The sequence below is a fragment of the Patagioenas fasciata genome, chromosome 2 (genome assembly GCF_037038585.1).
Source record: "Patagioenas fasciata isolate bPatFas1 chromosome 2, bPatFas1.hap1, whole genome shotgun sequence".
In the NCBI taxonomy this organism is placed as follows: domain Eukaryota; kingdom Metazoa; phylum Chordata; class Aves; order Columbiformes; family Columbidae; genus Patagioenas; species Patagioenas fasciata.
Genome location: NC_092521.1, coordinates 45,006,401 through 45,021,380, shown reverse-complemented (window position 1 = coordinate 45,021,380; position 14,980 = coordinate 45,006,401). Strand labels below are relative to the sequence as shown.

General features: G+C 36.7%; 1 protein-coding gene across 4 annotated transcripts in view; it reads left to right on the top strand.

The window, feature by feature from the left end:
- The window catches only part of UBE2V2 (ubiquitin conjugating enzyme E2 V2), a 29,301-nt gene extending 14,620 nt beyond the window's left edge, over positions 1–14,681 (top strand). Inside the window, exons 1-4 of one of the 4 annotated variants that reach the window (XM_071804132.1) lie at positions 2,219–2,283; positions 3,728–3,873; positions 7,078–7,203; positions 13,808–14,681. In XM_071804132.1, the coding sequence (XP_071660233.1) occupies positions 2,244–2,283; positions 3,728–3,873; positions 7,078–7,203; positions 13,808–13,954 (459 nt within the window). In that variant the 5' untranslated portion in view covers positions 2,219–2,243 and the 3' untranslated portion in view covers positions 13,955–14,681. Of the gene's footprint in view, positions 1–2,218; positions 2,284–3,727; positions 3,874–7,077; positions 7,217–13,807 lie in introns of those variants that run through there. The other 3 variants (XM_071804134.1, XM_065832437.2, XM_071804133.1) reach the window with 3 other exon arrangements.
- Positions 14,682–14,980: the final 299 nt, after the last annotated feature.

The following is a 14,980-nucleotide window of genomic DNA, read 5'->3' as shown; positions in this document are numbered from 1 at the left end:
TCCTGACCATCATTACTTGATCTTCTAGATAAAAATTTGTGCTGTTGTTTTACTGGAAAGAAGGTGCAATCTTATGTAACGTGTATTCTGTTCTTCAAGCCAGGTAGACTTGTATTATGTGAAGATTATAGCATGACCAAAGCAAACATGTAGAGTGCAGTAGTGTGTGCAAGTGCATGAGTGGACGCTCAGGACAGCATTAGCATTTAATTCCAGTTCATTTTACTGTTGGTTTCTAAGACTGTAATTATGAAGATTTTTTTTTATCCATTGTGTTATTTTCTTTTTAATAGATTCTGTGTCATTTGTCAGAAGTCTATCAACAATGTGATTCAGTAGTGATTCCAATTGAAATTTGAAGTATTGAGAATAAAACATTAAACACATATGCTAGGAAAGAGTGACCTGGTAATCCTTTGTTGCATAAAGCTCTAGCAGACATACATAATCAAGATGTGCACAGCTTGCTGCTCTGCCCATCTGATGTCAATTGACAAATCAGAGCATCTCTTTGGAAATAGGGTGGGAGCAGTTGTTGTCCAAATCTTAAATGTAGAGTTGCATAAAAAGAAAGATCTTGAGCATTTCCTATGAACTCATAAATAAAGAAATAGAAAATGTTTGGAGAGGTGAGCTAACATCTTGAATATTGAAGTGCTTTTAAAAAATAGTGGTTTTATCTTGATTCATACAATAATTTCTGGTGACCCCTACACAAATGTTTGTAGGACTGTGTAACTTTCTGAAAGGGAACCTGTTTGAACATGTATTTGGGCCAGTTTTAGTAGAGAATTAGTTTTTTGGTGGTGGTCTTGATGTGGGTTTTTTATCCTCCGTGGGGTTTTTAAATGGATTGGAATCTTGGTAAGGTGGATTTTTTTAAAACATTAGGTGTTTTGACTCTTATTTTTAACCCCAGAACAGTCTTTTCTGACTTAGTTCTTGCACTGATAGGAATGTTAGTGTGAGGAGCCCGAAACCTGCTGTCAGATGTTTTTGTCTTTTTTTCGGAGCAGATCTAAATTATTTACTGGAGATTTTCTGGAGCTTTCCCACATCTGTCACTGCTCCCCTTGGGCAGTTCAAGGAGCTGGTGAGCACAGAAAACTTAGTGGAAAAAATGTGATGAACACAAGACAGTCAGTCATAAAGGGTTGTTATTTTCTAGTAACTGTCGTCTTCTACAGTTTTGTGTGTTGAGCACAATTTTATTATACAACTGAGCCAGCCCAATGGCTTTTTGCCACAAAAAAACTCCCTTGTCCCCACATCCGTGGTTTTGCAAAGGCACTGAAAGACACAACGATCAGCTCTGGCATTTGTTGATCTTTCTTCCTGAGTCAATTCTGTTGATTAACTGGTTGGATTTGATTTTTGCCTAAAGGAAAAACAGCTTTTTGCTGAATTAGTGTGCCCGTTTAGCTAATAGAATAGAGGAGCCTGGTTAGTACAATAGCAAGAGTCTTGGGAGAATGTGTGGAACCTCTTCTCCTGGCAATAACCAGCTGGGTCATCTCAGCTGTGCCAGATGGTGGTGGCAGGTGATCAGAAATAAATTTAAAGCCTGTTTTCTAACATCTTTCATGTGATTTTTGAAGAGGTAAACTGTAAATCAGAAGTTCTGCAGGAATTCTGAGAAATAATGGATCAAAGCTGCTGGAGGAGACTAAGAGAATGATTGGGTGCTAAAGTTTATCCTGCTGGTTTAAATTTTTGTTTGTTTCTTAGTTTGTTTTCAAGATTAACATTGCCTTTTACTGGCAGACTCCATTCCAGAGCACATATGAATCTGGAGCAAAAGTAAAAACCTTGTGCTCTTTAATGTGATAGAAACGCAATTGACAGTTTTCATCCCTACTCTGAATGAGATATGTGCATGTACAGGTCTAATGTTAATAACTAGTCAGGATGGGACCAAAAGAAAGGTGAAATGAATTCCAGTGAAGCTTTTTGAAAGGATGTATGCTTAAGTATTGAGTAATTATCTGCTCCTTGATGTATGGTGCTACTATTTTCAGGTAATCATATGCGAACTCTTATCTGTGAAAATAAGCTTCCAGAGTAGTTTAACTCCATTAAAACGTATTTTTACATTGAGGTTATTTGAGTTTTTGCTATCATGACTGCACCTTCATGCTAGTACTCCTCAGATCTCTCTGTGAGCTGGAGTGGTTCATTAAGCTGTCAGGCGACTAACCAAAATGTATAATTTTCTGCTCAGCTAACAACTGAAATAGCTCGTTATGGGCTCAGATGAGGGGCAGTACAAAAGCGGGAAGGAAGGTGAGGCCATACGTGAGTGATTTGATTTCCTTGCCCTGTCCTGATAGTATGCTCTTAGTGCTTTCCCTGGGGAATTTGGAGAACTCTGAGGCAGTCTTTTCTGCAATTTTTAGGAGCATTTCCTTAGTCTGTGTTATTTATAAAAGCCCCAAAACCTGTTTTAAGCACAGTTTAAGAGAAACCATAGTCACACAAGATAAGGTATTTGAATAGTTTCTGAAGGGTGTGTATATCTGTGCTGGTCTATATGCCTATGAATTGAATGAATAATCATGTTGTATACTATTGGTCTTCATTTTTTGCATAGAGACCACTTGGAATACAGACTAGGGTAATGCACAACCTGAAATCACAGTGACTAAATAACTGATACGAAAAACAATGCTCTTTGACTGCCGTCTTTTTCAAACTTGCGTAGTAGGCATTCCTTGATAACAACTTTGTATGTACCTAGTCTTTGAGTTTTAGTTTTATAGAGTACTTGGATTCTTTCAGTATGAAAAAAGATCTCTAGTAAAAATCATAGAAAACACTATAGCTGTAGGTATCTGTAAGAAAAAATATAACTATAAGCAGCTGTAAGAAAATTGAACTTGTAATATTGCTACTACATCATTGTGCATATTTTATTTGAAAATAAAAGCATCCCATGATTGCATGCACAAGTGCTAATCAGCTTTGTTCCCTTCATCGGTGCTGAAATACCATTTTAGCTTCTGTGATGTAAAGCAATTAAGTATCCACTTTAATACCTATCTGTATCTGTCTGTTTCCATGTATAATAATAAAAATTCAGTAATTATAGTTCTGTAAGTGAATATTGGCTCTCTTTAGAGGCAGTACATCTCAGTATTCTGTTGTGAATATGTCATTATTTCTAACAACTTAATTGTGTTTCTGTGCTGCTTTTTTTTCTGTTAAGTGGGAAGAAAAATCACTCCACTAAAAAGTATTGATTTTTTAAATTTGTTTTCAGAAACTAAACTTTGAGTTTTCTTTAAATCAGATGAAAATGTTTCAATCTTTCTCTTACAGTTTACAGTTAAGATGTTTGTGTTAGATGTTGTATTCCTTAATTATTTTGCGGGGGAATTTGCCATATCAATTTTATGTGGATTCTAGTTGACTGGAACTTGAGAGACAGTGAATTAATTTGGAAATACACTGGCTCTAAACAGTACTCTGCTTGGGAAAGAGCATCTGAATCAAGCCATCTCAAACTAAAGAGACCTCTCATTTTCTCTTTTATAGTTTATATTGCTATCGCTTGGTAGTAACAAGCTTCAGAACAATTTGAGTGCTAAAGAAATTAACCCAGGAAATACTTGTTTGGCTTTGAAAATATATTCAGCAGTTCCTAGTGCACAACAAGTAAAAGCAATGAAATTGTTTACCTTTTCCTTAAATGTGAACGGTATTAATGACATTCTTCACTTTTCTCTAGTTAAAGTACCTCGTAATTTTCGCTTGTTGGAAGAACTTGAAGAAGGGCAAAAGGGAGTAGGTGATGGTACAGTAAGCTGGGGCCTTGAAGATGACGAAGATATGACACTCACCAGATGGACAGGAATGATTATTGGGCCACCAAGGGTAAGTGTGATTAATTGAAATGTTTTTCTTAAGTTTGTAGGGAATACAAAATACTAAAAATGTTACTTTGCTACAGTGTAAAGGAATTAGTTAAAATTCAATGTATGAAGTTGTAGAAACACGTTATATTCATGTTAGAATTTACCACTTCCTGACATGTAAGTGTTTTCAGTGTAGTCTTCCCTAGCACATGTTTCTGCAGCTGTCTGTATAAATGAGTTGTGATTTGAGACTTATTACTGACTTGGAAATACAGGCTGAATATATTCCTACCATTCCTGCACATAAGTGTACAGTGATACTACAGTAAACAGGATAACTGTCCTTCCACAGTTTGTCATATGTGCCTAGTAATTTCCATTCTGTAGTAAACTGGCAATATGTTTTTGACTTTCACAAGTTGTATCAAATAGTCTTGCAGTATATCAGTTTATCCATTTCAGTTGAATCATGCCAAAAGACCAAGCAGTTTTTAAGTACCTCTAGTAAGATAAAATACATACACAAAGTTGAAATCCTTCTGAGCTTTTGAGTTTTGTAGAATGTCATCTAGGCTGATAAAACGTGCAAGAGAAGGAATCCTCTCTTATCCTGAGTATCAGCCTCATCAGATATGAATGGATACATCTTTTGTGCATGCTTTCTCATGAGTTACAGTATGATACAAAAGATCACGGAGTAAATGATAACTTTAAATGAGTATACCTCCTGTAGCTCGAAGTTAGCATATGTCTTTCACTGCTAACATGAGGTTACTATTTTGTGTGGTGTTCAGTGCTGCAGGGGTTATTGGGAGAACTATCCAAGACAAGAACTGACATCAGAACTTGGCCTCAGTGAAGATGAATGCCTTCCAGAGTTAGATTAAGTGTAATTCAAGCTCCATTTGGAAGTCAGAGTTAGTTGCATCTTGCAGGAGACTGATTTGAACATCTGTATAATTGTGCTGAGCTCCTAAGATTTGGGTGCATGTGAGAGAGAACCAATTTAAAATATAAGTGTAATGATGATATGCTTCCAATACTAGTTTCTGTGGAATCAGGGTGTTTGAATACCTTGTAAAGAAGTTTGTAGTCTTATGGGTTTTGAAAAGAACTTGCTGACTGAAATGTCTCCCTGACTCTCCAAACAGCCTCCAGAACTACCTGTGACTGTTTTCTGGTTTGACCTAAGGTAGACTCCTAACACATCTTCGAAGGGAATGATTATTATGTATGAGCTCATGCTTAAAGGAAAAAACCAAAACTACATGGGATGCACTTTTAATTCTGGTCAATATATATTGCTGTAATTCTCTTTATGAAAGGGTGCACACAAGTAATATTTTTGGGCCATTTCAGGGAGATGCTGTCTTCCTGATAGAATGACTTGGAGTACATGGTGATTGTAGAAAATGAAAGCCACCAGCTCCCAAGCCAGTGGTGGCACCTTGAGAATTGCATATCCAGTTTCGGGGTTTGTAGAAGATGGGTCCTTGTGGAATTGTTTGAGTGATGTAGGCAGTGTGCAGTTAGGCAGAACACTTAGTTGATAATACTCTCCACAGCATCAAGTTCTTCACATATGTGGCTTCTCTAGAGCTGTGCAAAAATTGCTTATCAGGTTGGTTGTTTTCCTGCTTCATTTGAAAAGTGAACTAGCCTGGAGGTAGGAGGGAAAGGTTGGTTGTTTGTTTTTTAATTAAAGGAAACATTTTTCTGACCGCCACCCCTCCACCCCCAAAAAACTACAAAGAAGTGGTTTTAGGCTTTTTGGGAAGCTGTTTAGGGATGCTTGGTTTGCAGCAAAACAGTGACTTGGAAAAACTGAATAAAATTGAGAATCTGTCTAGATAGGAATGAGAGAATGAGAAAGGGTGCTGTTGTTAGGATTTTTCATAGTTGTGAGCAGTGTATACACCTTTTGGCCTGTTGCCAGTGTAACTGACAGCATCCCTCTCTGGGCAAATAAATTGTTTTGTCTGAGTGAATAATGAGAATTTTTGTTACTGTGTTTTCTTGCTCTCTGTAGCAAGACAAGATTACTTTTATTGGGCCCTCAGCTTTTAATGGGAAAGAATAATAGAAAACCTTTTTTTTAATTTTTTCTTTTCTAAAAAAATATGTCCTCCTATGCCTTATTTCTTTCTGACTCACTTGCTGCTAAGTTTCTGTGGCTTCTCAAAGGTGAAGGATTAGGGTGCTTCAGTAGTTGAGTTTCTACTCTGCCTTTTAACTGATCACAGAGTGGACTGTCATTTGATAACTTGACTGTGTGGTTGATGCTTGGAGGCAATGACAGCTGATTGATGCAGAACAACTTAAAGACGGTACTTCTGGAAAGTTCAGAGGTGCGTTACTACTTTGGGTTCATATTAGGTGTGTCTGTTGTGCCAGTGGAAAGACAAGTGTAGAAACCGGGTTTATCTTCCTTTAGGACCAGAGGTGTGTGCATCAGTAACCAGCAAAGCCACCGATACTTTTTATTGTGCATGGCCTACTTGATAAAATGAAACAAACAAACAAAAAGAGATTGATTTCTAATTGGACTTTCTCAAAATATATTTGCACTTAGAATGATCCATGCTATGGTCAGTTTGGAGTGACATCTTCTACAAACTAGCTGTCAGTTTACCATTCAAAGTTAGCAAATCCTATAGTAAGCCACGCAGTCTTCAGCTATGGAAGGCTTAGATATCTTCTGGAGTGTTAATTACTTCTATAATATGTTTTTTGCAAATACTCTTTGCATCTTGTTCTTGATTGTGTCTTAACTGTTGAGTTATTGGCGTCTTCATCTTTCTGTATTTCCATTTTTTTTGCAGTGTTAGATTTTTTTTTTTTAACAGGGCAAAGTGGTAATTTTTGTAAAGATTATTGATTATCTCTCAGCCCCCTACTGTGCCAAAGTTGTTTTGGGAATGCATGTGGGTAGGGAGTATAAGAGTAAATATGAATTTTTTAAAAAATAATTTTATTCTATTTAAGCTTTTGTGTGGTATAGTCAGTAAGTAGTGTAATTTATACATATTAATCAAGTAATCAATATAACAGAAACAGCAGTATATCAATCAGTAATCTTAGACCATGAAGTTGATACATAGTATTAACAGATCTATAATTATTTCATATTCCTTAATCTTTATTCCTCTTGCCTTTGCCTTTTTAAAATTTGTTAATAATCAGCTTTCAGTAAGATGCATTAGTCTGTCTTTTTGCTTTCTAGACAAACTATGAAAACAGAATATACAGTCTGAAAGTAGAGTGTGGACCTAAATATCCAGAAGCACCTCCTACAGTTAGATTTGTAACTAAAATTAATATGAATGGAATAAATAATTCCAATGGAATGGTAAGTTGAAATGGTAAGATCAACCATGTTGTTAATCTGTACTATAAATTATTTCTGTGAACAACACAGGTGAGGAAAACGCATGTTGGACAGAGCTTTTGTATTGAAATTTTATATTATAAGTACTTGGTTTAAATAAAATTTTGGTTGCCTACTGCTTCTAATCTTTAGCTATTTATAATATGCTAGTGGTTCTTAGTGGCTTATCAATGAGATGAGCATTATTTATAGAATTGAAACAGTTGCTTCTTTTAAATGAAACTGAAGATTTTAGTTTTGAACAGAAAAAAATACATGTTTAAGCTGCATGTAGGCATTTCCCTTGTAATACTTTTATAAAAGGAGATTAAATATTGTAGCAGTATTACAAACTTTATCTGATGTTTCCATTAACTAAAAATTAAAGTTATTCCCAATGAGTCCTACTCTTGATGTATTATAGTAACTCACCTGTAATGAACCAATGTATTTAAACTCTTATTTTCTTTATACTGGGTTAATTCAAATCCAAGGTGATTCTGAGCTTTGGTCTTAAGATCTTTTCATATAGCTGGTAATCTCATTCATTTTAAAGATCAGTTTGCAATAAGTTACTTTCACTGATCCCTTACCTAGGGTCTGGTGAGTTTACACCCATGAGCAATGGCAGCAGCCTAAGTGAGATTGTTACTTAGTCCTGTGAGTAAGCCTGAGGTACCTCATTGCTTAGTGAAAAGAGGTGTGAGCTCTCTTGTGTTCGTGGTGGTATATGTGCATATCAGCAGGAAATACAATAATATATCACACTTCTCTGTGTGTATGTTTGTCTTTACTGAATGCAAAGTAGTTGGGTTAAGGTAATGCTTAAAGATGAGTCAGAGGGCGTCTTTGGGATTTAAATAATTTGAAAGATTTAAAAGAAAAATGGACTTGCATTTGTGTAACTAACTGTACTGCAATGTGAAGCTTAAGTATCTCAGTGACCGTAGCGGAGGGAGAGGTTCTCAGGAGTTTGTCTGAGCTGTGTGTTAGGGTAGTGTACTGGTTGGTCATCTAAAGCCAGTGTACTAACACTTTGGAAATAATGTAAAATTAATTTGAAAGTAATCCTTGCATAGCCAACAGTTTTACTCTACCTGAACGTCTTTACTATATTACTATCTACAAACCAGCTGCTACCCTTCATCACAACTGTGACTTGTCGCCTAAGTATATGCGTTTATTAAGAGCTTGTAACTAGCAAAAGTTGCCAATCTGGAATGCAGCAGAGCTTTTGGTATGTTTATAATACTATTTTCATGCATCTCCCTAGTGATGTGTTTTATTCTGATTCCGTCAAGAAGTATGCTCTCATTGCTTCATCTGTGCATGCCTGAGAGTGTAGCTGGTGGTTTCCAGAAGCAGAACTTCGGACTGCAGAGCCTGGAGGCTCGTCGTTACAGAGCCAGTTGGCTTGAGCTTTGTTTGGAGAAGTCTATGCTCCTTCAGCTTGCTGAGGAGCAGGGTGAATACCATGACAGGAGATCCTCATGGTTGTTTTAAAAGCACTGTTAATCCAGTCATTGCTACAGGAAAACTTGATTTTAATAGTTTTATAAGCTTATACAAAACCTTCACTTAATTTTTCCTCAAGAGTTCTATAAAGTAGTATATCTTATGAAGCATTTGCTATCCAAATGCATAACTCATTTTTTGTAACGGATTCAAATAGGACTAGATAGTACTTTTAATAAAAACAGTTTTCATAACTAATGAATTTAAAATGCAGTATGTTGCATTTTAACTTATTTTGCCATTGTGCTCACTGGAACCTGTCAGATAAACTGGGGGCACATTCGACATCCTGAAAAAGTTCACATTGCTTCTCTCTTAGTTCCTTCTTGTTTCTTCCAAGCTGTTCTCCCACTTTGTGATTGTCTTTCATTTAATAGATCATAAGTGGTTTTCTACATTCTTTGAGTGAATGACAAAGTTTCATTTTCAGACAAGCTCTAGACCCTGTTTGTTGACGTGTTCAGCTTTTGATCACATTGCTTATACATTTCATGAAAAAGTTGGTGACTTGAGGTGAAGAGACCTTACATAAAGGGCAACTGAAATTGTACGTTGTAGCAGTATGACCATACTACAACAAAACATTTGTAACATTGCTACAGTACACTTTGCAGGAGATGTGTGCCAGTTAACACCCGAGGAAAATAGGGCTCCCAGCATGAGTTTAGAGACTGATCATTGCTGTTGAGTTGGAGTGTTACTGGTGGAGGGAGGAGATGGGTATGTTCTGGAATTACTGGGACTCTAAGGAAACGAACCTCATAATTGTCTTGTTGGCAGCAGTTCTCAGCTTTCTTGACTTACAAGTCCCTTTACACATTGCGTGAAAAGTGCGTGTGTGTAAGGAATTTATCGATACTGACAGTTACAAGTTTATTGACTTTCTGTTTGATTATTCAGAGAGAGGAGTTTTGCTTGTAAGTAACTTTTCCATCAGCAGCATCTCTTCAGAGATCGCTATTTGATAAATTTAGTGTGGGAAAGGAAAGAGCTACTTCAGGTGTTTTTTATCTCCCAAGACTAAACTTAGGTGCTTAAGTTACCCTGTTAAATTGTCTTCCTTTTCTTATCTGCAATTTACTTTTTGTGGAGTTCTGTTTTTCAGTTTGCCTATGGACCTACTGCATTTGTATACAGAATTAGGGTACTAAATTCAGAAAAGCTAGTCCAAGTACTTCTGTAGGGCTGGACAAAATGCCTTTATGTGCTAATGGCATCACTGCTGTAAAACTGTATTTAAATTACCATTCTTAATGCTGTGGGGTCTTCTCTCTTGGAGACTTGTGTATCCTGTATTGATAAAACACAGGTTGCATTCTGACATGCTATTTATTTTCCCATGGACTTTTGAGAATGTCTGATTTTTGAATCTGTGAGAGTTCTCTTCCGCAGTCTGTCTTGCAGGATTTGCAATCACTTCATTTAGATACCATTTAGAGCTGGAAAGATTTGTTTCATTTAAACTCACTTTGGATTTAGCTATAAACCTGTAAACTGTTGTCCGGTTAGTGCTTGAAGTATGATTGTTGTAGAAGCAGCAGTTTGCTACTTCTTGAAGTTAAGATATTTGGAACATTATAAACACTGAATACTTTGCAACATTGTATAAAATTATTCGTTTTCATTTCAGTTGTTTAGGGGGAAAAATGCATGATATGTATTGTTTTTATTGCTGTTCTTTAAGCATTTATGATGGTGGACCCCTAGAATAAAATAGACTTCAGATTGCGGTTTCCAGCTTTTATTAGCCTTTAAGTGACCTTGACATTTTTTTCCTCTGTGTCCCAGGATGTGTACTTGAATATTAACTAATGTTTTTGTGTGATTCGAACATAGTGTGTATCATTCTTCCAAATATCTTATCATCGTTCTTCATAAAGGGAATTTATTGTGCACTAACTTGGAAATAAATTCTGCAACACAGAAAACAGAACCTGAGCCAAAATCTTTACTGCTGCAAGATGTCATGAAAAAAGTTGGTAACTTGCAGAAAAGAGACTTGAGATAAACAGCAATGGGAATGTCCTGTTCCAGCAGTCTTTACTCAGAGAACATTCATCACATTGTTAAAGCAGAGTTTACAGTCTGTGAGTTTGTTGTTACAATTTCCCAGCTAAAGAAGAAAAGCTGGAGGATCTTACTTTGAAGTAATGAGGTCTCGTATTGCAGTACAGCCAGTGTATGTAGAATTGCATTATTTGGACAGCACTGGTGACTGATTGCTACGTGCGATAGTTGAGGCAGATCTCCAGACCTGAGAGCCGGTAAAGGCAAAGTTGAGAAGTGAGGCGAGGGAAGACAGTGTGAAAGCAGAATTTCCAGGCTGAAGATAGACATTCACGTGGGGACTCCAAGAGCAGCTGTCTTTCCAGATGTTTTTTGCCAATTATATTAGTTTTCTTTCTCTAACCTATCATAATCTAGACCTACCTTTTTCTTCTTATCCATGTTGGTTTATCAGTGATCTTCTTGAACATTTTTTTATCATATGGGCTTCCACCCTCAAGGGCACATCTTCTATGGTTGGGAATCTTCTTTTGCAACCATTACGTAGTCCTTGATAGTTGTTCACTGTGGCTTCTTTCCCCCCTATTTTTTCTCAGGGAGATTATAGTTTTTTTCTTTTTAACAGGTCAGTGACACGTAATGTGACCTCTCCTCAGGTTGTTTAGTATTGTGATTCAGACTAACATGGAAGCTTTTTAAACTACTGGCCTGTAAAAGGACTTACACCAAAGCATTCAGGGAGTACTCTCACATTTTGTTCCATTTTGCTAAATTGAAGAGAATGTCAGGTTATCTGCAGAGAGGTATTAACAAATGTTAGTAGGTGTGTCTGTGTGAGCTGGGGAAATAAGCTCTTCAACATCTGCAGGTATATGCTAAGTGAATATAAGATCTGAGCCCTTGTTTCTTCTGTTACTATGATACTTAACCACCATGATTTTTTTTTTCTTTCTGTAGGACCCCATGAGTAAAAACAGTGTTCTCATGCATTTCTTGTGGCATTTTCTTTATAGAGAACAATTTTGAGTAGCGTGATATTTATTATTCTAACTTTTGAAATTAATTAATGTTGTTACTAGTTTGCTGGGTCCAGCTCATTGCATAGAGACTCTGGACTGTCCTTCTTTTATCTTATCTGGAAGGATTGGAGAGGAAGAGATCTGTAAGAACTTGGTACCTCAGAACAAAGATTCAGGCTAAGCGATGCCTTACTTAACCTGCTAACTGATAACAGGAGTCATAGAATTTCCCTTTTACTCACTGGTGGTTTTATCTAATAATCTGCTTTTTAAGGGAACCTATTTTCCAATTGTAAAGATTATTCTGCTCTGATATTACTTTTTATCTACCACATTAAACCAAATAACTCTTTTAAAAAGGTAGTAATAGTAGTCCAGGAATTACAGTGATGGTCTGACCAGTGTTACTTTCAAAACCTTTGTGTATTAGCTCATACACTCATGCAGCAAGATCATATCAGTTTTAAATACCCATAATGGAGCTTTCCTTTTGATGCTCTTTGTCTTCCTAATTTATTCATCTTTGCAATAATTAGTAAGTAATCTGACTGCCTTTTATACTGTGGCAGCTTTGGCAGCTCTGCTGACTTTAAGGGGTTCCTGACTCTGAGGAGAACATTATTTGTTTTAAGAGAAATGCTTATAGTGCTGAGCTGTGAATTGGGTCAGGGATCCTGCTTAGGGACTTCTTTCCAAAGTGTTTTTTAAAACTGAGTGGGTTCAGGTCAGAAAGCAGCTCCACATACATTCTGTGGTTCACCTGAGCTGAGACGTGATAGTAGCACTGATAAAGGAGCAAGTTCCTAGTGGGAGAGAGCAGAAATATCTTGGGCTATAATTGTATTCCTGCCCAAGCCAGCAGGTTGTTAAACCTTGGCCTCAGTTTCCTCCTGCAAAAAGATTTAGTCTCATCTAGTGTTCTGAAAATAAACAGCTTCACTTCAAACAACCTACAAATAAAATGTCCGTGCTAACATTCTTATTTCTGATTCCAGTGTGGTTTTTTTCTTTGTTTGCCCTAATTAAGATGGGATAAGACACTTCTTGATGTTCTATGCTGCCATGTGGGCTGCCTGTGCTATGCTGCCAATGGAATTCAGTAGCGTGCAGTAGCTCAATTCCTGTCCATGGGCCTGATGTGCAGTTGCACAGCTGAAGGCCCCTCTGTCTTCTTAAGTTTCTCCTTGCAGGGGCTGGGTAGCCACGACTTACCTGCTGCCAAAACAGTTCCCCAGCTGACTTTCAATTGCTGACTTACCTATGGAAACCTCCCTGTTATAATATAATTGTGTAAATTGTCCCACAGGTTTTATAAACGCATAGGAGAAGTCCCATGTCCTTTCCTTTCAGTTCATATTCAAATTGGTAAGTGATGTACAGTAATCTTCATGGCTCCATAAGATGACTTACTGTAAGAAGGATGCAAAGAACTAAGAAATGTCCAAACATGATGAATCAGTTATTTCAATATTTCAAGCCATTTCTTAGTATACATAGTGATTCTTGATGTATCAGAAACATCACATAGTATCAATGTAAAATAAATCACTACCAAAACTTGTAGCAAGGGGAAAACAAAATAAATTTTCCTTTAGAAAGGAATCCTATGGACTCTTTTTGTGGCAGGTTATTTTAAAGAACTGAGGAGAACCCAAGTGTATATATTGGGATAACCAGGGTGATTATTGTTTTCTTTTTTGGGTGTAATTTGAAACTATTAATACATTTTACAAGATATGGCTCCAGTTTTGCAGTGAATGGTTCACTCATCTCCTCCTCCCCCCCTACCCCTTTCCTTCTTGCTAATATTAGTTTCAGCACAGATGGAAGGGTGCACCTGCATGGATTTCATTGCAGAATCTGTATCTGTTTGTAAGTATACAGTTGTTTTCCTTAAAATGTTTTATGTACGCAGGGACTTTATACCACAGAGGAAGTGTCAGGGAATGCTTAGACCCTTTCATAGAACAATTAGGTCAATAGCAGTTATTTATGTAGAGATTTTGTGTTTCATCATAACTTATAGCTCTCTCTTCTTTTTTCAGGTGGATGCACGGAGCATACCAGTGTTAGCAAAATGGCAAAATTCTTATAGCATTAAAGTTGTACTTCAAGAGCTAAGACGTCTAATGATGTCCAAAGAAAATATGAAGCTTCCACAACCTCCAGAGGGACAAACTTACAACAATTAATTTTAGCCTATTCTCAAACTTCTGTCTTAAAACAACAACCTTCTACTCATGTTAATGTCTTGATTAAATCTCACAATGCAAACACCCACACATTTAAAAGAATTTCCGCCGGTATACATGACCTGGACATTTGTAAGAATATATATAATATATGTATGCCCAATATGTTTTCAGGCACTATGGGAGAAAAAGGCAGCACAATTATTTTTTTTTTCCTCTTATCGAGGCACTGTCATTTAAGCATAAGCCTGAAATAGCCTAGAATTGGAATTCAGGTTTTACAAGATGAAAGCATGACAGAAAGTGTCAGATTGCTGTGGAATAATATATGTTTCTGAAAATAATCTCTTGAGAAGGCAAAATATAAATGGCATGCTTTATCCATCTTGCTTAGTAAAAGAGCTGCAGTTAAATTTGTTTTAAAGTAGCAGGTACAGTGAATACCATTGCTCATCTTGTTTAATTTTGCAAGGGTGTGGGTGCCGACTACTAGTAGTGTCACAAAGTATGTTCAAGATTGTTTTGATACCTGTATTTATAAAATGGGGGGATTGATTTCTGTTAAGCAGCTCCTGTGTGTTACATGTATCGGACATGGCAAATATTTGTTTACGGTCTTTGTTCTAATAAACCATGCATTTAAGTTTTAGTGAAACAAAGGAAATGTATGGATATGTGATTGAGATTAAAGTTAGTCTTAAAATGTAAATAAAATGTGGAAAGTGTCTGAGGCTGTGCCATTTCTATAATAGTGATGTAATATATGTACAGTAACTTGCAAAAGTAGTGGAAAACCAAACATAATATTGCTGCTGGTTTTACATGCACCTTTTATTCTGACCACTTTTGTATGTGTCGTTTACTTGGGAGGTCAAGGTGTTGCATTTGTTGCAGGGGCGTAAGTTCTGCCATCTGTAGTACCACTTCTTTAGACAAGCTTCCATTGTGTATCTGTATATATTTAAAGCAAAACAACCCCCCAAAACAACGCCAAAACAAAACCAAAAAACCTTGCCTCTCCCACTT